This window comes from Alosa pseudoharengus, unplaced genomic scaffold (assembly GCF_046254945.1).
Source record: "Alosa pseudoharengus isolate Yale_2024_CS ecotype anadromous, Long Island Sound unplaced genomic scaffold, YU_APseudo_1.1 YU_APseudo_1.1_scf_15, whole genome shotgun sequence".
Classification (NCBI taxonomy): Eukaryota; Metazoa; Chordata; class Actinopteri; order Clupeiformes; family Clupeidae; genus Alosa; species Alosa pseudoharengus.
The window spans coordinates 628,306-650,725 of NW_027468620.1; the positions used below are offsets into that span (position 1 = coordinate 628,306).

Sequence of the window (22,420 nt, forward strand, 5' to 3'; positions counted from 1 at the left end):
AATTCCTCGGAATTACATTTTCTAGTTTAGTCTCAGTTTTCAGTGTTTGGGCCAGGTTTTGGCTAAGGACCCAGCAAGAAGTGGGCCATAACTGAAGTGTGCAGCCAAGTGTGGGGCTGGCTATATTTGCAGTCACACAAAAATATGAGCAGTGAGCAGGTGCTTCAGGATTAGGCTACATGTAGGTTTAAGGTTTAGATTATGTAGGCCTTGCTGAAACTGTAGATCAGCCAACTTCCTCCAATTTTGGTGATTGTCATTTGGCTATATTTGTTATAGACTTTTCCTCGTTTTATTCGTATTATTTTCGAAATATTCTAATGATAGGCATTTTGACTCGATCTAATGGCAATTATATAAAAATCGTGACCCAAGGCTTAGTCAGTTACACAGTGTTTTTAACTGATGTAATATGTGGTAGAGACAAAATAGGCTACTTTCGCGACTGGCACTTCATTACTCGTGGAGGGGCGGCGGCAAAGTGTGTTGCAACGCATGGTAAGCAGAGACCTACTTCTCGCAGAAGTCAGCCAAGCGAATCAAGGACACGGGAGCCAAACTCGTATGTGAAAGTCGAGTTTGCACCATCGATGCAAATTTTGTTGGATGAAAATGAATTCATGAAAGCACAATCAGAGCAAGAAATGATACAATGCCGACACTGGGCGTGCGGCGTTAAGTAACAATCGTGCCATATTTTGCGAGGAATGCTATCTCATCTTGTGCGCAAATGTTTCATTGGGGAAAGTGGAAGAAGAGGATGGGGGCTAGTGCTTCTGCCAAAAGGCCAGTGTTCGATGATAAGGAAGATGGTGAGTATTTCTCGCTGTCACTGTTGTTACACTATTGTATCGATCATGTGCTAGTTTCACTGGTCGATCAGCTTAAGGTTTCAACCATATGCGCGTGATTGTGGCAATTACGCGAGGAAGGATATCATATCACGTCTTTTTAAAAGCTACCGTCTAGATCGACACAGCAATAGTTTATTTGTCTAAAGCCTGCGGTCTTTTTACGGGATGTTGAAACCATTGTGGACTATTTCGCTTGCACGAATGCGCTTGCACGTCAGTTTCACCCGTCTGCGTAGCCTGCAGTAGCCTAAAAGTAACATTGAAATATTTATGGGGTGTAGTATACTGTATTTGCAGTAGCCTACAGTGGCTATTGGAGCTCACTCCAACGTTCTTTGCCCAAATTGCTCGTTGGCTAGAACTACTTGTAATTGAAACTCTGGTAGCCTACGCAGCCTATGAACAGTTAATTTGCTTGTCAGTTCTTGTTTTTGTGCAGAAATTCCTTGCACAGAAATTCTAAATTTGATGCAGCTGTCATTCCTGTTCATCCCTCACTGACAGTTTTATTTAGCAGGTTTTTATTTATTTATTTTAGCTTAATTTGTATCGTTGGGAGGTTGGGGCACCTTCTTATCTATCTGTAGCGTAGACCTATCTGTAGCGTATAGGTCTAGTTACAACAGTTTTACATTTAGTGTAGGATGATTTAAAATGCATCTTCACCTTATACCTTTCTAATTAATGAGAGCCATAAAAATAGGCTGCTTTAACCTGTCAGTTTAAGCAGATTAAGTTGTGCTTCATAAAATAAAAATAAAACCCCCCACAAAAGTGAAAAAATATATTATTAGATTTGAACTTTGTGTTATAGGCCGATATATGATTGATTGCTTGCCAGTGTTACGTGGTATTCTATTGACTAACTGATTAAATCATACACAAACAGTGGTCCCTACTGGTGAAACATGTGCTTTGGGCTCTGTTTCTTTATAATGGGTGTACATTTGATTGGTCAACTGGCCACTGGTTTGGGGTTTTGAAGCACTGCAATATAAACATATTGGTGATTGACAGAAGGTCTGACAAATTATAGGGCAGGGACAAAAGAAACACTGAGGATTTTAAGCGATCATACTAGATTGCGGTATTTTGTGATGTACAACCTACATCTCTCCTCATTTCCGTTATTGCATTCAAAGACATGTATGTATGTATGTAATGTTCAAGTATAATCTGAAGAACAGTTGATCAACAGCAGTAATAGGGTGGATGAAACATCCAGGATGAATGAACATAGTTTAAACTCTGTAAACCTTTCTGCCATGAGTGTTTAAAACATGTTGTGAGAGAGTACTGTTGGGCTTTATTTCTTACAGTGGTTCTCAAAGTCTGAGGCGGGCCCCACTAGTGGACAATACAGACATGACAAGTGGGGTGTGACAAACAGGAGGAAATAAGTCTTTTTGCGCATATCTTTATAACGCCTTTATTTTTTGACAAGGAAGATCATCCATTCAAAACAAAATAGCTACTGTACACAAACACAGGCGTGATAAACAGGCCTAAATATAATATAAATGAAAACAACATCAGATCTAGAGGGCCGAGACAGGAAATGTAAAGTGTAACCAAAATATGAAAATAATATTTTCGGAAAAAGTTTGAGAACCATTGTCTTAGTGTATGTCTGCACAGATTTAACAGTCTCCACATTTGTATTATGTTTCCATTTTGCAAAATGTTACACATCAAAATAGGTGCACACTATGACTGTTACATCCTCCTGCGTCCACGGCAGCCTGACCTAGTGTGCTTTTACTGCAGAAAGCCTGGTCACAGCCGGGGCTACACCGGGTGCACAGCTAATATGTTTTGTTCATTGAGCGTAAACATAGAAGACTGGTGTAATTTATTTGAATGTGTGCACTGCGATCACATGCTGTGCCAGTTCCATTAATTAACCTCAGTGTGATGGCCTGGTAGGAAGCATAGATATTCATGGGTTGAAATGTGGTATTGAGAAGACTGTGTATTCCCGGAGGTACAGCATATTTTTGGTGGATGTTTGTGTCTGTCTAGGCTTGAGGTGGAGTTTTTACTGGGGAATTACTTGACTAGGGCAAATGTGTGAGAACACTCTGTTTGCTCCATCACCACTGCCAGTTGTAGTAACTGCCCAACTGTCTTCTAAAGGGGAAAGACATTTCCTCATGCTTTTTGTGTTCCTCTGGTGTTACTAGAGTTTGGACGGAAGGAAGAGTTACGGGAAAGTGTGGCCAAGAATTATTATTCAATTATCAATAAGTTTGATAAGTTCGATATCGACTTGCTTATCGTACGATAGGGGTATCACAATTTTCCAAATCCTTGATTCGGTTTAATTTTTTATTTTAGTCATGATTCCATTCCATCTTTTTTCGATCTTTTTTTAAATTATATTACTATTTCTTAAGTTGTTTACTACAAACTTGACTTAGGTTAGTTCCTACTGTGACTAAACAGAACATAGACATGAATGAGACACAATGAGGGCAGATGGCATACATATATTAAATATATTATAGGATCCATACATATATTAAATACATCCATCTAGACAATACAGTAATAAAAACAATATCTAAGCCATTTTTTCAGTGCCAGCTTAAAACCTCCTCAACTTCTGACCATCTTTATATTTCCTGGCAACCTGTTCCAAAGGCTTGTTGTTACATACAAAAAGGACTCCTTAAAGATGAACTGAACTGGAATTTGAAGTAAAGGTGATATAACAGATGTATTTTATTTCTTCTCATTGGTACAATGATTAAAATGGCTGAATTTATTAAAAGGGATAAAATTGTACGTTGAAAGTGTTGTTGTTGTTACACGGGCGCCGCCATGTTGGATTTCGGCTACGTCACTGGCATGGTAAGCTACTCCGCACTAGCACTAGCAGCCATAGCAGATAATGAGTCTGAGGCTAGCTGACATGGCTGAGGAAACATTAGGCCTAGCTGAGTTACATATTGGCCATAAGCCGTTTATCATAGGCTAGCCTACATCACAAAAAATCTAATACAAAATGAAACCAAACTAGTGAAACAAAGGTGAACACTTTAACAGGGGAAACTAGAAAAGCATTTCCTGAAGGAAATACAGTGCATGAAAATGCAAAAATTATGATGTAAAATATCATACAGAGTAAAAACAAACTATATTGGTTGCTAGGTAGATGAGGTTTAATATAGTTGGAATGACTGAACAGTTAAAAAGGTGGATAGTTTAAAAGGTTAAACTATGTGCTAGATAGATGAGGTTTAATATTGTTGTAATGACTGAACAGTTAAATAGGTGGATAGTTTAAAAGGTTAAATTATTTACTAGGTAGATGAGGTTTAATGTAGTTGTGTAACGGATGCCAGCTAGCTTAGCTGTGCTTGTGGAACGTTGGTAAACCTCACTCCCCGTTAAATTATTTGCTAGGTAGATGAGGTTTAATATAGTTTGAATGACTGAACTAGGTAGATGAGGTTTAATATATTTGGAATGACTGAACTAGGTAGCCTAGATGAGGTTTAATATAGTTGGAATGACTGAACTGGGTAGATGAGGTTTAATATAGTTGGAATGACTGAACAGTTAAATAGGTGGATAGTTTAAAAGGTTAAATTATTTGCTAGGTAGATGAGGTTTAATATAGTTGGAATGACTGAACTAGGTAGATGAGGTTTCATATAGTTGGAATGACTGAACATTTAAATAGGTGGATAGTTTAAAAGGTTAAATTATTTGCTAGGTAGATGATGTTTAATATAGTTGGAATGACTGAACAGTTAAATAGGTGGATAGTTTAAAAGGTTAAATTATTTGCGAGGTAGGCCTAGATGAGGTTTAATATAGTTGGAATGACTGAACAGTTAAATAGGTGGATAGTTTAATATAGTTGGAATGACTGAACAGTTAAATAGGTGGATAGTTTAAATAGTTAAATTATGTTGTGGATAGAGGAAACAGTTGAACAAGGTGTGTAGTCTTATTAGAGTGCATGAAAATGCAATCTACTGTTATCCGATTTCTTCTTATTACAGTGCATGAAAATGCACTGTACTGTTATTCCAAATCTTTTTCTTCTTCTTCTTCTGATTATTCTTCTTCTTCTAACGCATTTAATGCAGCTTCAACCGTTTAACGTAGAAACTTCATTCAAACTATGTTACGTAGGTCTTACTTAGGACATGTGGGTTATGTATTTTTCATCTTTGTAACTTTTATACTTTTTAAACTATTAATTAAAAACTGTTCAAAATGTCCCCATAGACTTAACATGGGCTGATGACATCACAATAGAGCCGTTAAGCAATTAGAATCCTTTGGCAGGTGTTCGGGCCAGCTGCATCAACTGCCAGTCTCAGGCTTTAAGCATACAAACTGGCCCTATTAAGACTACACATCCTGTTCAACTGCTTCCTCTGCCAAAAACTGTTTCAAAATAAAAGTCCTCACTACAACACACTTTTTAACTGTTCAGCCATTGTAACTGTTACTTGTCATCAACTATGACTCCTACCCACTGTAGCTAGTTAGCTAAGTTAGCTAAGTAACTTGGTTAGCATAGTTAGCATGCTAGCATATTAGCATGCTAGTTAGCATTTTTAGCAAAACTGCTAAAAATGATTAGCTAAGTTAGCTAAGTCACGTGGTTAGCATAGTTAGCATGCTAACATGTTAGCATGCTAGTTAGCATTTTTAGCAAAACTGCTAAAAATGATTAGCTAAGTTAGCTAAGTAATGTGGTTAGCATAGTTAGCATGCTAGCGTGTTAACATGCTAGTTAGCATTTTTAGCAAAACTATTAAAAATGATTAGCTAAGTTAGCTAAGTAACATGGTTAACATAGTTAACATGCTAGCATGTTAGCATGCTAGTTAGCATAGTTAGCATAACTGCTAAAAATGATTAGCTAGGTTAGCTAAGTCACATGGTTAGCATAGTTAGCATTTTAACATTGTTAGCCTACTAGTTAGCATAGTAACTTGGTTACCATTATTATCTTTGTTAACATAGTTAGCATAACTGCTAGCAAACATTGGAGCCATTCCAACTGTTAGTTATCGTCAACTATCTACCTAAATAATTTAACCATTTAAATTATCAACCTATTTAACTGTTCAGTCATTCCAACTATATTAAACCTTATCTACCAAGCAAATAATTTAACCATATAAACTCATCATATTTTTGCATTTTCATGCACTGTATTTCCTTCAGGAAATGCTTTTCTAGTGTTAACTGTTAGCCTACCTTAAAACCTTGTTGATATCCTATCCACCACCACAGATCTTATAATCCAAGAGTCCACATAAATATAAAAGTCATGTTATGCTGTTTTGGCTGACTAACTAATTATTAACTAAAAAAAAAAAAAACATTACAATGATATATTGAGAGGAAAGGGCCCTTTCCATAAGTGTGTTAATCAAGCACCATGCAGTCTGCATTCATAATCTAGGTGCTTGATTTTATGCACCTGTGTAAAGGGGCCTGATGAAACCTATGAATAATCTTGCTAAATTACAAAATTAATATAATTTAGAAACGCCTATGTCAAGATGTTAATGCATTCCTTCTAAAATACCCTTGTATCATGATGACTGGCCATACTGTAATTATATCATAATATTATGTATATTATAGTATAAGATATTCTATATATTTGTCACACAGATGAGATCAGGGAAGAGGAAGGAGAATAGCAATAATAAACAATAATGTCATATCAAACAATAGCCTAATGAAAATAAACAAATACTATAATATACAAACCATAAGAAACGCTTAATTAACTAAGTACATGCTAAACAGATATGAACAGATATTGCCTCTTGAAAGACCCAAAACTATAATTTTACACAGTGTTGTGCCAGTCAGATACCTTGAATCTGTTGAATGTTAGTTTCACATTTTTTAAGTCTCAATGTGTCCATTAGTTTACACAAAATTCACTAGAAGTCATTATTTAGGGGGTTATTTAAAAAAAAATTAAATGGGCTAAGCCCCGAATGTTTACAATGTCTGGCTCCGCCCCTGCTCCTGAACTCGGCTTACTGCCCTTTCTAGTACACAAAGCTTATTTTTCCCTAAAACCTACTCTTTGATTTTATACAATTTTTAATGTTAAATGTTTCAAATCTATTATGCGGCTTGCCCTTTTGACCTACCCATGTCAAAACACATCTGGTGAACTCGGATTACTGCTCTATATAGTACACAAAGCTTCTTTTTCCCAAAAATCCATTCTTTGATTTTATAAATATTTTTAATGTAAAAAAAATGCTTTAAATGCTTTAAATCTATTATGCGGCTTGACCTTTTGACCTAACCATGTCAAAACACATCTGTTGCACTCAGCTAACTGCCCTTCATAGTGCACAACGCTTATTTTTTCCAGAAACTCACTCTTTGATTTTATATTAATTTTTTACTATTAAAAAATGCTATAAATCTATTATGCGGCTTGACCTTTTGACCTACCCATGTCAAAACACATCTGCTGCACTCGGCTAACTGCCCTACATGGTACACAAAGCTTCTTTTTTCCAAAAATGCACCCTTTGATAAATAAATCTATTATGCTATAAAGCTTATTTCTTTCCAAAGCCCACTCTTTGATTTTATAGATGTTTTATTATCAAAAAATGCTATAAATCTATATTATACATTTATTGAAAATCTAAAAAAATCCAGTTGATTTACACAGCCAAATGGAACTTTGGATGGAAAACAAAATATAGTTAACTTAATAAATATAAATGATGTATGTCTACCTACAAAGAGGTAGCTTGTTTTTTTTGCATTTTTGAATAGTAAAAAAATAATATAAAATCAAAGAAAGAGTTTTTGAAAAAAATAAGCCTTGTGTACTATGTAGGGCAGTTACCTGAGTGCAGCAGATGTGTTTTGACATGGGTAGGTCAAAAGGTCGATTCGCATAATAGATTTATAGCATTTTTATAAAGTAAAACATTTATATAAAATCAAAGAGTGAGTTTTTGGAAAAAATAAGCTTTGTGTACTATGAAGGCCAGTTAGCTGAGTGCAACAGATGTGTTTTGACATGGGTAAGTCGAAAGGGGAAGTCGCATAATAGATTTATAGCATTTTTTAATAGTAAAAAATTAATATAAAATCAAAGAGTAAGTTTTTGGAAAAAATAAGCTTTGTGTATTATGTAGGGCAGTTAGCTGAGTGCAGCAGATGTGTTTTGACATGGGTAGGTCAAAAGATCGATTCGCATAATAGATTTATAGCATTTTTGAATAGTAAAAAAATTATATAAAATCAAAGAGTGAGTTTTTGGAAAAAAGAAGCTTTGTGTATTATGTAGGGCAGCTGAGTGCAACAGATGTGTTTTGACATGGGTAGGTCAAAAGGTCAAGCCGCATAATAGATTTATAGTATTTTTGAATAGTACAAAATGTATATAAAATCAAAGAGTGAGTTTCTGGAAAAAAGAAGCGTTGTGCACTATGAAGGGCAGTTAGCTGAGTGTAACAGATGTGTTTTGACATGGTTAGGTCAAAAGGTCAAGCCGCATAATAGATTTAAAGCATTTAAAGCATTTATTTTACATTAAAAAATATTTATAAAATCAAAGAGTAGGTTTTAGGGAAAAAGAAACTTTGTGTACTAGAAAGGGCAGTAAGCCGAGTTCAGGAGATGTGTTTTAGTATGGGTAAGTCAAAAGGTGAAGCCGCATAATAGATTGAAATCTTTTATCAGCCTAAAAAATTCATAAAATCAAAACATGGGTTTTTGGACAAAAGAAGCTTTGTGTAATAGAGCTGCACAGTCCCGCCCACAGCCGATGCCGGATGTAAAAAGTCAATGCAATTTCTCCATTGACAATTGCGGTGTAAGCCATAAAAACTTAACTGCACGTGGTAGACTTAAAACCAGCTACGGTTTTACTAAGCGATTGTATATGCTCCTATAGACACCAAGAGTTCGTGGGGCACTAACCTTGTTTTGAGATAAATGCCTTTTATTCGCGATCTCTTGGATAAGTACTTCATTACCCACAATCCTGAACAATCCCACAATCCCACAGTGATGCCTCTGATTGGTGGAAAGGCCGTTATGGTCATAGTTTGAAACTTTCTCAGCGGAAAAATATTGACAAAGATGGAGGAGTTTTTTACTGCCTATGGCGAAAATCTTAATGTGATTAAAAACTTTCTTGACGAATATTGGTACTTGTATCAACAAGGATTGGGGTTTATACATCACACAAACTTAGTCAGGGCCAATACACTATCAAATAGACCACTGTAAATGTTAGTTTAAACACTCAAACTTTTCAGGTAGGCTAGCACTAGCCGACAGGCTAACCTTTAGCATTTCCGACATTGTATGTCATTACATAATGCAGCTAACATTAGCCAACATGCTGCAACACAGGTATGAATATTATGTTTTAGTGAGTGTCCAAAGGGGTGAAAGCCACTTTAAATCGGGTCACATTATTGACTGTTGTGTGTCCGAGAGTCAGTTTGTGGGTTTTGTAAGGGTCAGCAGCATGAGGGACAAGACCTACAAAGTTGTGGTGAGTTAGCTAAGCAGGGAGGTTGTAATGTTAATGCTGCTAGCAGTGCTAGTTAACATTAGCTAGGCTACTGTAGCCTTCATACTGTATGATTCATATTAATCATTAACCTAGGAATACTTCGTGCATTTAATGAACATTTTGTGTAATAATTGACGGCAAATTAATAAACTGAATATGGTGGTCCAAGAGCAGACCATGCATCAGCCCGACTGAGCAGTGATGACAGCATAGGATGAGTCAGGTAACGTTACGAAGCACTGCCGTTAACGTTAACCGCTTTCACACACACGATATAAAATACACGATGATAAATATAAAATTCAATATCAAAACACTATTATTTACACGATTACTCCTGAAATAACTGCTATTAACTGCACATTCACTATATAAAAATCACTGTTTGGAGGAAAGGGTTCGCTGCTGTCGCCGGTTGGAAATGAACGATTTCGCGCTGGTTCGTGCTGCTTATATATTTTTAAGTGAGGCCCGGTGGTTTATGGGATGAGTAGTTCCTTCGCTCGGAAATGAAAATATGTACACAGTCTTGTACCTTTGACTTTTTTTGGATTTTCTCTTCGTTTTTTCACTCGAAATGATATGTTGTATGCTTATGAGTTATGCCGTAGCTGGTTAGCCTAAGACATGCTGTAAAACTCTTTAGATACGGATTTTTCCAAACGTCAATGGGACAAATGAATGGGAATCTTACATCCGGCACCTAACCGCGTTTTGGCTGTGGGCGGGACTGTGCAGCTCTATATAGGCAGGCCTTGTTTAAACACATTAAAGTTGGTTTGACACAAACTCGACCCTCGTAGTCAGTGCTAAATAGATTTTTCGAATGTGTCAAATATCCAACGTCCAATATAAAACCAACTTTACCACGGTTGCAAAACCACTTTCTAACTGTAGGCAGTGAGTGTGGTCGAAATGATTGGAACACAGAACTAATGTTGCACTACTTCGGTCGTGGTGTTCCAACGATAAATCCGAACCATTTCTTCCTCAACTCTTGTTTCTAAGGCAAGACATGCAACATTGATGTGTTATTGCCACAAATAACACAGGCACGATTTTTTTCCGCCATGTTAGCAACTTGCTGTTAGCTCCTACTAGCTGCAGAGAGACAATCCCCTAGCCGCAAAATCTTCCAGTCTTCCTGTAGGCGGTCACAAGCCAAGGTGGGCGAGGCCATGAATAATCAGTTTCCCTTCGGTGTCATTGGGAAGGGCTCTTTCTGATTCACTTGTTTTTCCGTGTATTTTCTTTCATTGGCTAATGCGGGCAATGGGGATAGAAGATCATTTTCACGTGCAGCATGCATATGCAACTTGGAGTGAGCTATAGTATTTCGAAAGTAACAAATATTAAACGGTTTCTCAGTGAATGACACCTTTAACCATTCAATCATTCCAACTATATTAAACCTTATCTACCAAGCAAATCATTTAACTATATAAACTATCCACCTATTTAACTGTTCAGTCATTCCGACTATATTAAACCTCATCTACCTAGCAACCAATATAGTTTGTTTTTACTCTGTATGATATCTTACATCATATTTTTTGCATTTTCATGCACTGTATTTCCTTCAGGAAATGCTTTTCTAGTTATTCTTCTTCTTCTAACGCTTTTTCTGCGTTTAATGCGGCTTCAACTGTTTAATGTAGAAACTTCATTCAAACTGTGTTACGTAGGTCTTACTTAGGACAGGTGGGGAATGTATTTTTCATATTTGTAACTTTTATACTTTTTGAACTATTAATTAAAAACTATAAAAATTTTCCCCATAGACTTAACACTGGCGATTATGGCATCACAATAGGGCTCTTAGAATCCTATGCCAAGTGTTCCGGCCAGAGCCATTTGGTTCCGGCCACCTCCAGCAACTGTCTGTCTCAGGCTTTAAGCATACAATCTGGCTCTCTTAAGACTACAGATCCTGTTCAACTGTTTCCTCTGCCCACAACTGTTTAAAAATAAAAGTCTCCACTACAATAATTCCCTATTAAATAATTTAACCATTTAAACTATCCAACTATTTAACTGTTCAACTATTCCAACTGTCAGTTATCATCAACTATGCCTCTAGCCTACTATATTAAACCACCACCTACCTAGCAACCAATTTAGCAACCATTGAAATTAAGCATCTATGTCAGTTTCCATAGCAACCAAGATGATTATACAAGCAAACCACTGTAGTAACTCCTTTATTTCTGATAGTAGCCACCATGGACACCCTAGCAACAACCTAGCAACGACTTCAAGTACCCTAGCAACAGCCTAGCAACCACATTCCATTAAAACCTAGCAACCAACATCATTAACCTAGCAACCAGCATAGCAACCACCATAACTACTCTAGCAACAGTCAGTTGTCATCAACTTTGACTCCCGTCAACTGTTTCCTCTGCCCAAAGCTGTTTCAAAATAAAAGTCCTCACTACAATAATTCCCTATGAAATATTTGAACCATTTAAACTATCCAACTATTTAACTGTTCAGCCAATCCAACTGTCATCATCAGCTATGACTCCCGCCAATTGTGTCCTCTGCCCACAACTGTTTGGCAGCCTGGGCTTTTCAGTCAACTAGTGTGATCAACTCCCAATCTACATTCAACTTTTAAACTGTCTACTTTTAAACTATCAACTTTTATTAAGCTGTGCAACCACCATGTCTGTCCTAGCGTCATTTTCATGCACTTGTAATTCCCTGGAATTACATTCTCTAGTTAACCCTTAGAACCCTAAGCTGTTTTTAGGGCATTTTCACTACCTTTATTCATAAGGATTTATTCTGGTCATTGTAAGTGCCACACACATATATTATATATTGTTTGTTTCAGGAGAGTTTAGGCTATTCAGATCTGCCATCATTTCATGTATTAATACTAGCATTGATTTTATTTAGATTTTTAAAAAATTTAAATATAAATAAAGTATTATAAAAATTCTTATATTTCGACATGTATCTCACCACTGCAAGCTCACAGCTCTACATGCATTTCATGTGTGTGTAGAGCAGACTGTCCTGAATCAGGCAATATAATTGCCATGTTGGAGGGATACTCTGGGGCTGAGCAATTTACAGAAATATTTGCTGTGTGATTTACGGAAATAAATGCCATTTTTTATTTAGTGATGAAAAATGACCTTTCTGCGCTCCATATCTGTGACACGAACTGGTCTGACCTGACTTGACCCGAGGTTGCGTGTTAGCCTGCGTGCCTGTGTGTATGCAGTCATAATAATTCTCAACTCTTTACTGCATTGCCATGAACAAAGTAAAGGCAAAAAAGGTGTTTATTTGTTGAACAAATTGGGATGCAATGTGAGCCTTGAATTGGATGCCATGCATGAATTTGCTAGGATCTCAAAACCGGAATATGAACATGCTTTGCCATAGAGAAACACATGATAGCATTGGATTATAAACATGCTTTGCCACAAGAACAGACACAAACGTGGGGTAAGTCCAGCTATATGAAGTTATTATTTTGCTGTCACTTCGTCTGTTTTATAACCCAGAAGGATGTACTTGGTATCAAATGATAGCTCTGAGTCTCCTCTTTCATCTGACATGCGTGGCATATCTATGCGATCACGGGTCCGCGAGTAATTCAAACGAGAGTAATGAGTGTGCAGCGTTGGTTTGTGTACATGACGTTATTATTTTGCAGTCACTTCGTCTGGTTTTATAAGCCAGAAGGATCGATAAACATGGTACCAATGGATAGCCCTGTGCCCCCTCTTTCATCTGATATGCTTGCCATATCGATGCGATCACGGGTTCGCGAGTAATTCAAACTAGAGTAATGTGTGTGCAGGTGAACGCAGAGAAGTATAGACTGTAAATATGATGCAATTTGATTTAATTTCATGATTTTTTTTAATTTTCATACTTGATCGTACAGACAAGTGTGTAGTCTCGTTGGAAAGCCTCACTTCTGCTCTGTCGTGCAATAAAGGTTTCATCTCGCTGCGATGAACCGTTCCGGAGCAATGTAACAGAGAAGAAAGGGTGTGTTTTTTGACGCACTTTACGTCAATCGGGTTCTAAGGGTTAAGAGAATGAGACTGTATGTTTAAAGCCTGAGAAACTGACAGTTGATGCAGGTGGCCGGAACACCTGGCCTAGGATTCTAATTGCTTAAGTGCTCTATTATGATGTCATCAGCCAATGTTAAGTCTATGGGGAAATTTTGAGTAGTTTTTAATTAATAGTTTAAAAAGTATAAAAGTTACAAAGATGAAAAATACAAAGCCCACATGTCCTAAGTAAGACCTACGTAACATAGTTTGAATGAAGTTTCTATGTTAAACGGTTGAAGCTACAAAAATGCAAGAAATATGATGTAAAATATCATACAGAGTAAAAACAAACTATATTGGTTGCTAGGTAGATGAGGTTTAATATAGTTAGAATGACTGAACAGTTAAATAGGTGGATAGTTTAAATGGGTAAATTATTTGCTAGGTAGATGAGGTTTAATATAGTTGGAATGACTGAACAGTTAAATAGGTGGATAGTTTAAATTGTTAAATTATTTGCTAGGTATGAGGTTTAATATAGTTGGAATGACTGAACAGTTAAATAGGTGGATAGTTTAAATGGTTAAATTATTTGCTAGGTAGATGAGGTTTAATATAGGTGGATAGTTTAAATGGTCAAATTATTTGCTAGGTAGATGAGGTTTAATATAGTTGGAATGACTGAACAGTTGAAACAGTTGAACAGGATGTGTAGTAAGAGAATGAGGCTGTATGCTTAAAGCCTGAGAAACTGACAGTTGAGGCCTGGCCACCTGGCACAAGATTCTAATTGCTGTGATGTCATAAAGGCCTAATAGATTTTTAATTAATAGTGTAATCAATCAATCAATCAGTTTAACTGGCTCTTTGATGGGGCTTAGTTAAGCAGCTGGAAGTTTATACTGGTGCAAATCAAGTTAATTAGCCCATTGTGATGTCATTAGCCCAATGTTAAGTCAATGGGAAAATTTTGAATAGTTTTTTATTAATAGTTTAAAAAGTATAAAAGTTACAAAGATGAAAAATACAAATCCCACATGTGCTAAGTAAGACCTACGTAACATAGTTTGAATGAAGTTTCTACGTTAAATGGTTGAAGATGCATTAGCTGCGTTAAAAGAATAACTAGATGTACCGCATAGCGGTACAAAATATGACCGCCGCTCAGTCCTGTACAGCTGTTCCGCGAAAATAAATCACACTTCAATTTGTCTCCATATTTTACTCCATCCCCCACTCTTGAAACTTTTGTGTATGCTTGTTTGGCATGCCTGAGTGTGTGTGTGCGGCTGCACAGAAAGTAGCCTACTGGTGCTGAAAAGTTGAATAGATTGTAGAATAGCCAAAGAAGATGTAGCATTGTTATAAAACCTTTAAAATCTCTAAACAATCACAAGTAGGGCAGTTCATCACAGTTCATCCATTGCAACTGATTGATTAAAGGTCATTTACACCTGTAGGCTACATTGTATTTGGGAAAAGCAAAAGGTATCAGCATAATGTTATTTATGTATTTATTTGTTTGTTTGTTTGTTTGTTTATGAACAAAAACATCTCTGTCAGTTCCATGCCGTTTTCAACAGCTATCAAAAACAAAGGTCATTTTTGGATGGATGGATTTTTTGTGAATGTTTCTTCTTCTACATAAGATTTTAGTCATCTTTAGTTCATGTAATACTTCATTGTCAATGCACAAATTAAGTAACAGTAGTCTGAAACGTTATTGTTAATGCACAAATTAAGTAACAGTAGTAGAAATGCTGTTTTACATGTAACCAGTGGTGCAAATAACTGACATGTCCAAATGGGCCTTGATGAAATGCGTCGCTAGACTGTTCATACACATTTTAACGGGCCAAAGTTGAAGAACTGTTGTCCGTTATTGTTCGTGCAAATATAGGCTGATTCATGTTCCCTTGCATTGTGTAACTGAGGTCCATGGCTAGTCTGGCTTTCACCAGACCAAGCTCAATCTTTTAAGAAATCAAAAAATAAATAGCGGGCAGATCAGGCTGGGTTCACCTGGCACCCGATATTGTTTAATTTTCCGATTGAGATATCCACGCTCTGGCTATTCTAAATGCAAAAATGCATCAGGGAGTTATGACAAAACTGTAACTAACAAACTAGATCCTAATAGAAAGCTGTTAGCTTCCCTAAGCTACAGGTAGGCTTATAAGGTAGGCCTATTTACAACATAAATTGTCAATAGGCTATGCTGGGGACACAAATAAAATCTCCTTTGGAAACCAATGGCTTACGCCTTACAGTATCAAGCGGACTTAAACTGCCATATTGTGGCGAAAAGTTGTAATAAAATTCATGCAGCTCCATGAGTTAAGGAAAGCGCGAATGAAGTAGCCACTTCTAAATGGGACCCACTACACAGTAGCTTAAGGTGTGTTGCTAAAGCAACCATAATGAAATGAAGGTGTCATTGTTTGGATACTTCACACACACGTGCTTTTTAATTTCACAGACTACAACTACCAAGCTGGAATCAGAGCACATCGATTCCCCTCTCACCCACCCTGCACGCACTTAAAACAAAATAAACAGGCGTCTTAGTCTCACGCATGTATAGGCAAAACTGTATCAGTAACGTTGGTAAATCTTCCATTGCACAGAATGATTTTTGTAGCACGTGCAACAAATGACAGTCGAAAGATACAATTACAGTGCTGCTATCAATTTGCTTTGTATATCCGCATTTCTAGTTTTCTACAAATGCAATCAATCAAATTGGCCTCCATCACTCAACCAACGCTAACGGTAACATTAGGTCCTTATTGATATTATAAGATTAACGTACCTGCAGTAAAAACCATCCTCAGATTTATGTCGGCTTCAAGAAGAAATGGGAATTACATTTCATGTGAACATCATCCTATCCTTATTAGACGTTCTCTGCGGTAAATTACAGTCCTTGTAGGAAGCGTCCATTGTTTTTTTCAACCCACTTTTAACTTCCAACAAAATTACGTCTCACTGCAACGATGCGCCATCTAGTGGACAAACGACTACTTATCGCCAATACTGGAAATGCAGCCATGAGGATGGTGATGAATATTTATTATGGCTTTCTTTTAATCCTACTGAATTTGTAATTATGTATCGGCCGTTCTAATACCGATAGTATGTGGGTGCCTGTGTGTGTGTGCATGTGTATATGTGTGCACCGCCATCTACAGGCCAATGAGTGTACAGTCACTAAATGTACATATAACCTAATTTTTTTAAGACCCCCCCATGGATGAAATTCTACGAAACTTGGCATACCCCCAGAGAATGCCAGGTCAATCATACACATACAATTTGGTGCAGTTCTAAACATCTTAATTGAAGATAGGGGCAATTAAAGCAGAATAATATTGCATTTTCATTTTTTACCGGGGGGGGGGTGCAAATCACAAATGAGTGATTATGGGCCAGGTTGATGTGGGCCCTTGAGACCAACATACCATAAAAGATTCTTCATCCTCAGTGCCACGGTTCAGGTAGTTATTTAGGAAAAACTGCTTTTTTTGCGGTTCGGGGGGCTCAGCACGGGGGTGGAGTGGCCCCCGGGGACGAAACAAAATTTTTCCGTAAAAGTCTAGTGGGGCTACATACCCACCAAATTTCATGTGCCCCGGTGGTTCGGTGTCCCGGGTATCATTGACCAAAAATTCAGGAAGTAGATGACGGGGAAAAAAAAAAAAAAAAAAAACTTTGACAATCCCTATATGACCGCTTCGCTAGCGGCGGTCATAATAATAAGAACTAGAAAAGCATTTCCTGAAGGAAATACAGTGCATGAAAATTCTAAAATATGATGTAAAATATCATACAGAGTAAAAACAAACTATATTGGTTGCTAGGTAGATGAGGTTTGATATAGTTGGAATGACTGAACAGTTAAATAGGTGGATAGTTTATATGGTTAAATTATTTGCTAGGTAGATGAGGTTTAATATAGTTGGAATGACTGAACAGTTAAATAGGTGGATAGTTTAAATGGTTAAATTATTTAGGTAGATAGTTGACAATAACTGACAGTTGGAATGGCTCTAATGTTTGCTAGTAGTTATGCTAACTATTTTTCTAATCGTTTTGTCAAAAATGATAACTATGCTAACAATGCTAACTAGCATGCTAACTATGCTAACCATGTGACTTAGCTAACTTAGCTTATCATTTTTAGTAGTTATGTTAACTATGCTAAATATCATGCTAACAATGTTAAAATGCTAACTATGCTAACCATGTGACTTGTAACAGTTACAATGGCTGAACAGTTAAAAAGTTCAGTAGTTTAAAGAGTTAAACAGTGAAATGTTGAACAGGATGTGTAGTCTTAATAGGGCCAGTTTGTATGCTTAAAGCCTGAGACTGGCAGTTGATCCAGGTGGCCTGACCACATATGTATAACACACAACATAAGTACAAGTTACCAGTCACAAATGAAAAGCATGAAAATATTCTTTACACAAAGAAACAAACATAGGGGGTAAATTATGCATCATATATACACAGTATATACCCACACAGAAACCAGACAAGACCACGACAAAAATAAAATAAAAGTAAAATAACAACAGCAACAACAAAAATAAAAAAACATAGGGAGGAGGCCTGCGCTAGATGTGAAGAGAAGCTCTTGTATGGTGTGAGGAGGGGGCTAAGCCTGCAGTTCACCCCTGAGGGTCCTTTATAAATTGAAGAAAGTTTTGCCATTTGAAGTAGTACCAATCTAACCTATCCAGCAGGGTAAATGATACTCGTTCATATGCAGCGACTGTAGTCAAAGCATTGTACCAATCTGTGATTGATGGGGCATGGGCTGACTTCCACTGTTGGACAAGTAGTTTCCTACCAATCATAATAGCTGTCTGGACCCATTCTGCATAGACAGACGCAATGCCATCTTTTAGTGTAGATGGGTCTCCTAATAGATATAATCGAATGCAAAAGGGAACCTCTGGGCCCACGACTTTCTGAATGCACTCATGAATTGATGACCAGAAGTCTTGCACTTTTGGGCAGTGCCACAACATATGGGTTAGTGTGCCATCATCTGAGCACTTCCAGCACCCTGGGTTAGCAGTAAGCTTAAGCCTGTACAATTTAGAGGGAGTCCAGTACATTCTATGTATTATCTTGAACTGAATAAGTCTAGTGCGAAGATCACGTGCCATTTTCTTTAAGTTGCGAATTATATTGGTCCATTCTTCCTCTGTTAGCGTAGTTTCAAGGTCTCTGTCCCATACTTTCTTTAATGAGGCCATGGTGCCGTGTCTCTGCAGCAGCATTGAGTAATAAAGAGATGCCTCATGACCCCTTCCATATGTTTTTATAATGAGGGAAGGAGTCTCTGCGCTAAGTGGAGCTGTGGGAGGTTGAAATGTTTTCTTTAAGAGACTATGAATTTGTATGTATCGCCAGTAATTGTTCTTATGCAAGTGGAATTCCGCCTGTAGATCATTGAAAGTTTTGAGGTCTCTTCCTTCATAGAGATTGCCTAGTGTTAAAATTCCTCTCTGTACACATTGTTTCCAATAGAAAGAAGATTTCCCAATTTTCAAGCAAGGATTGTACCATATGCTAGATGTCATATTTAAGAAGGGGTCAAAATTTAAATTGTTTGCAGTTTTTCTCCAGATTCCCCTAAGACATGAGAGAACAGGATGGTCCTGCGCAGCGGGGGGAAGTGTGGCTGTAAGATGTGCAGCCAATGGGAGATCAGGGCAATAATGACCCTCTGCAGTGAACCATGGTGGAGCCCGTTCTGGGGGGAGGTACCACTGTGCCAGGTGTCGTAGACAAAATGCGTAGTGGTATAGCAGTAGATTTGGAATTCCTAAGCCTCCCTGATCACATTTTTGTTGAAGTTTTTAAGGTGAATTCTTGCTCGCTTTCACATTCCATTCCACAGGAACAGGTTACATAATTTATCAAACCTTCGAAAAAAATTCACAGGCACATCTACTGGAAGGGACTGCAAGATATAATTGAATTTAGGGGCTACACTCATCTTCAAAACATTAGCCTTAGCCCATAAGGACAGGTGAAGGGGTGACCACCTTTCTATGTCTAATTTAAATGTTTCAAGTAATGGTTCTATATTTACTTTCATAATATCTGACAAGTTAAATGGAAACAATACCCCAAGATACCTAATGCCTTGAACTGGCCACCTGAAGTTGCCTGATTGGAATAGCGTTTTTGGACAGTATGTTGTTAATGCCAGGGCTTCACACTTGGACCAATTTATCTTATATCCTGAGAGTTTGGCAAAAGAGCTGATCAGGGATAACAGCGCTGGGATGGAGGTATCAGGGCGGCTAACAAAGGTCAAGATATCATCTGCATAGCATCACCTTATGTGTAATGGGCCCCACACGTATGCCAGTGAAGTTAGGGTCTAAGCGAATGGCAGCCGCCCCAAGGGCTCTAGAGCTAAGGCAAAAATGGCTGGGGAGGCAGGGTCACCCTGGCGGGTGCCTCTGTGCAATTTAAAATATGGGGAGGTGAGACCATTAGTTGTCACAGCTGCAGTGGGCTCCTTATAAATTAAGCGTAGCAGATCCAGAAAAACTCCCCCAAAACCCAGATGTTCGAGAACCAGAAATAAATACTCCCACTCGACCCTGTCAAAGGCCTTTTCAGCATCCAACGACAATGATGCAGCGGGAGCTGCATCATTCCTGACCGCCCATATTATGTCTATCAGACGGCGTAGATTATCTGAGGAGTGTCGATTTCGTATGAACCCAACCTGGTCGGGGTGAACCAGGGAGGGCACGACCTTATTCAGTCTACTAGCAAGGATTTTAGAGAAGATGCGGCTGTCATAATTAGTTAAGGATATAGGTCTATAGCTACGACAATCTGTGGGTTCCTTATCTGTCTTCAGAATGAGTGTAATGACAGCCTGTGAGAGTGTAGGTGGTAATGTTCCCCTTTTAAGAGAATCCATATACATTTCTAGCATCAATGGAGCTAGTTCGGGAGCAAAGCACTTGTAGAAGTCTGCAGTAAAACCGTCAGGGCCAGGTGCCTTGCCTGTGGTCAGGGACCTAATAACTTCCTGAATTTCTAAAGCAGTTATTGGTCTATTGAGCTGTTGTTTTTGTTCAGGTGACAAAGTTGGGAGATCTAAGTTTTGTAGAAAAGCCTCAGTCTCAGCCTTACTCGCCACTGATTCTGAGCTGTATAGATTCTCATAAAAAGCCTTAAAAGTGCTGTTAATGTCTGCAGGGCTCGTATGCAGCACACCCTGTTGGTCATATACTGCTGGAATAGCCATATGTTCTTCTTGCTTTTTAATATAGTTGGCTAGCATACGCCCAGCCTTATCACCTCCTTCAAAAAAACGTTGTCTAGCCCTAAAAAGTGAGAATTCTACTCTCTCAGATAATAAGGTGTTGTATTTGTATTTGAGCTGGGAAAGTTTGCGCAAGTTGTTTTCAGACATATTAGCTTTAAAAAGCTCTTCTGCCTCCTTAACCTCTTTTTCTAGATTTAGGAATTCTGCTGCTTTTTCTTTCTTTTTACGGGAGGCATATTGAATTATGAATAGGGCTGTCACTTTACGTTCGAAAATCGATTGCACAATCGATTGGACCAAACAACACAAGTTTCGAAAACTAAAACACTGGAATCGATTTTAACCAAATATGAACACTATTAATTTTAAACGAATTAAACAAAATTCACAAACAAGAATATAAGAATATAAAAGAATTCCGAAGTGCAGTAAGCATTGCGAAAGCTAAAAAGAAAATTCCCACCAATTTTACGCACCGGAAACAGCTGTTTCAATCAGCTGCTGTGCTGCTCCGGTTTTGCCAAAAATGGAGGACAACGCGATCAACCTGTGCGACATGAGAGAGAGGAGTGATAGGCCCTAATAACTTGAGGAGTTCGGTGTGGAAGTACTTCGGATTTTTGGTATATCAAACTATGGAGAAGAACAAAGCGGTAGGCTATGCAAACTGTGCAATGGAGTTCTACGTAGGCGAAATTTGTTTGACATTTCTAATCGTAAACACAGCTACGTTGAAGCCTGCAGTAATGTTTGTCACTGATGTAATGGCAGGATACTCGGCTTATTGTTTTTCGAAAATGTAGCACTCCTGTTTGTCATTGTGCACGAATCTTCACGCCAATAAATCATCAGAAATATTGCTGGCTTGCGTCTACAAGCACCCTCTTTACGTTCGTCCTAATGCCTGTTATTTTTTTGTGGATTGGCCTATATTTGGCGTTGAAAATGGAAACGTCTTTAGACATGAAAAATCGATTTTACAATCGATTCCATGAACACTTATGTCTCAATAATCGAACAGGATTTTTTCACAAAAGTGACAGCCCTAATTATGAATCCCCTCAAAAAAGCCTTCAACGCTTCCCAGGCTACCCCTGGAGAGGGGGCTGTTGGAATATTGGTGTCTTTAAACAGTGCAATCTGTTCCTGTAATAATGATCTGAAATTAGAATCTTTAAGTAAGGAGGAGTTTAAATGCCATCTTCGTGATTTGTTTGTATTGGTTGGATGCTGCATGCGGAGGGCAATCTCTGCATGATCTGACACCAAAATAGACCCTATGGTACATGAGCTCACATATGGGATTAAGGGAATGAGACATCAAGAAGTAGTCAATCCTAGTATAGATGTGGTGACAAGCAGAGTAAAAAGTGTAGTCCCTGCCATTAGGATTCAGTAATCGCCATATATCCACCAGGCCCAAGTCTTTACAGATGTTTATTAAGATCTCCACAGATCTGCGCTGCTTGAAATTAGAGTGGCGGCTACGATCTAGAACCATATAAAATACTTGATTAAAATCCCCTCCAATTATAATAGGGTAATTCTGACCATTTTGAATTTCAGCTATTTTGCATTCCATAGCGCTAAAGAAAGAGGGCTCATCTAAGTTGGGGGCATATATGTTAACAAGAATGTATGGATGACCTTCAATTTCAGTCTGTAGAACAATCATTCTCCCATT

The 22,420-nt window shown here is 37.8% G+C and overlaps 1 protein-coding gene across 1 annotated transcript in view; it reads left to right on the plus strand.

Annotated features, from left to right (window-relative positions):
* Positions 1-708: 708 nt before the first annotated feature.
* Positions 709-22,420, plus strand: part of stk32c (serine/threonine kinase 32C) — a 484,207-nt gene continuing 462,495 nt past the window's right edge. The window contains exon 1 of the mRNA XM_076286494.1: positions 709-812. Coding sequence (XP_076142609.1) covers positions 731-812 — 82 coding nt within the window. The 5' untranslated portion in view covers positions 709-730. The remainder of the gene's footprint in view (positions 813-22,420) is intronic.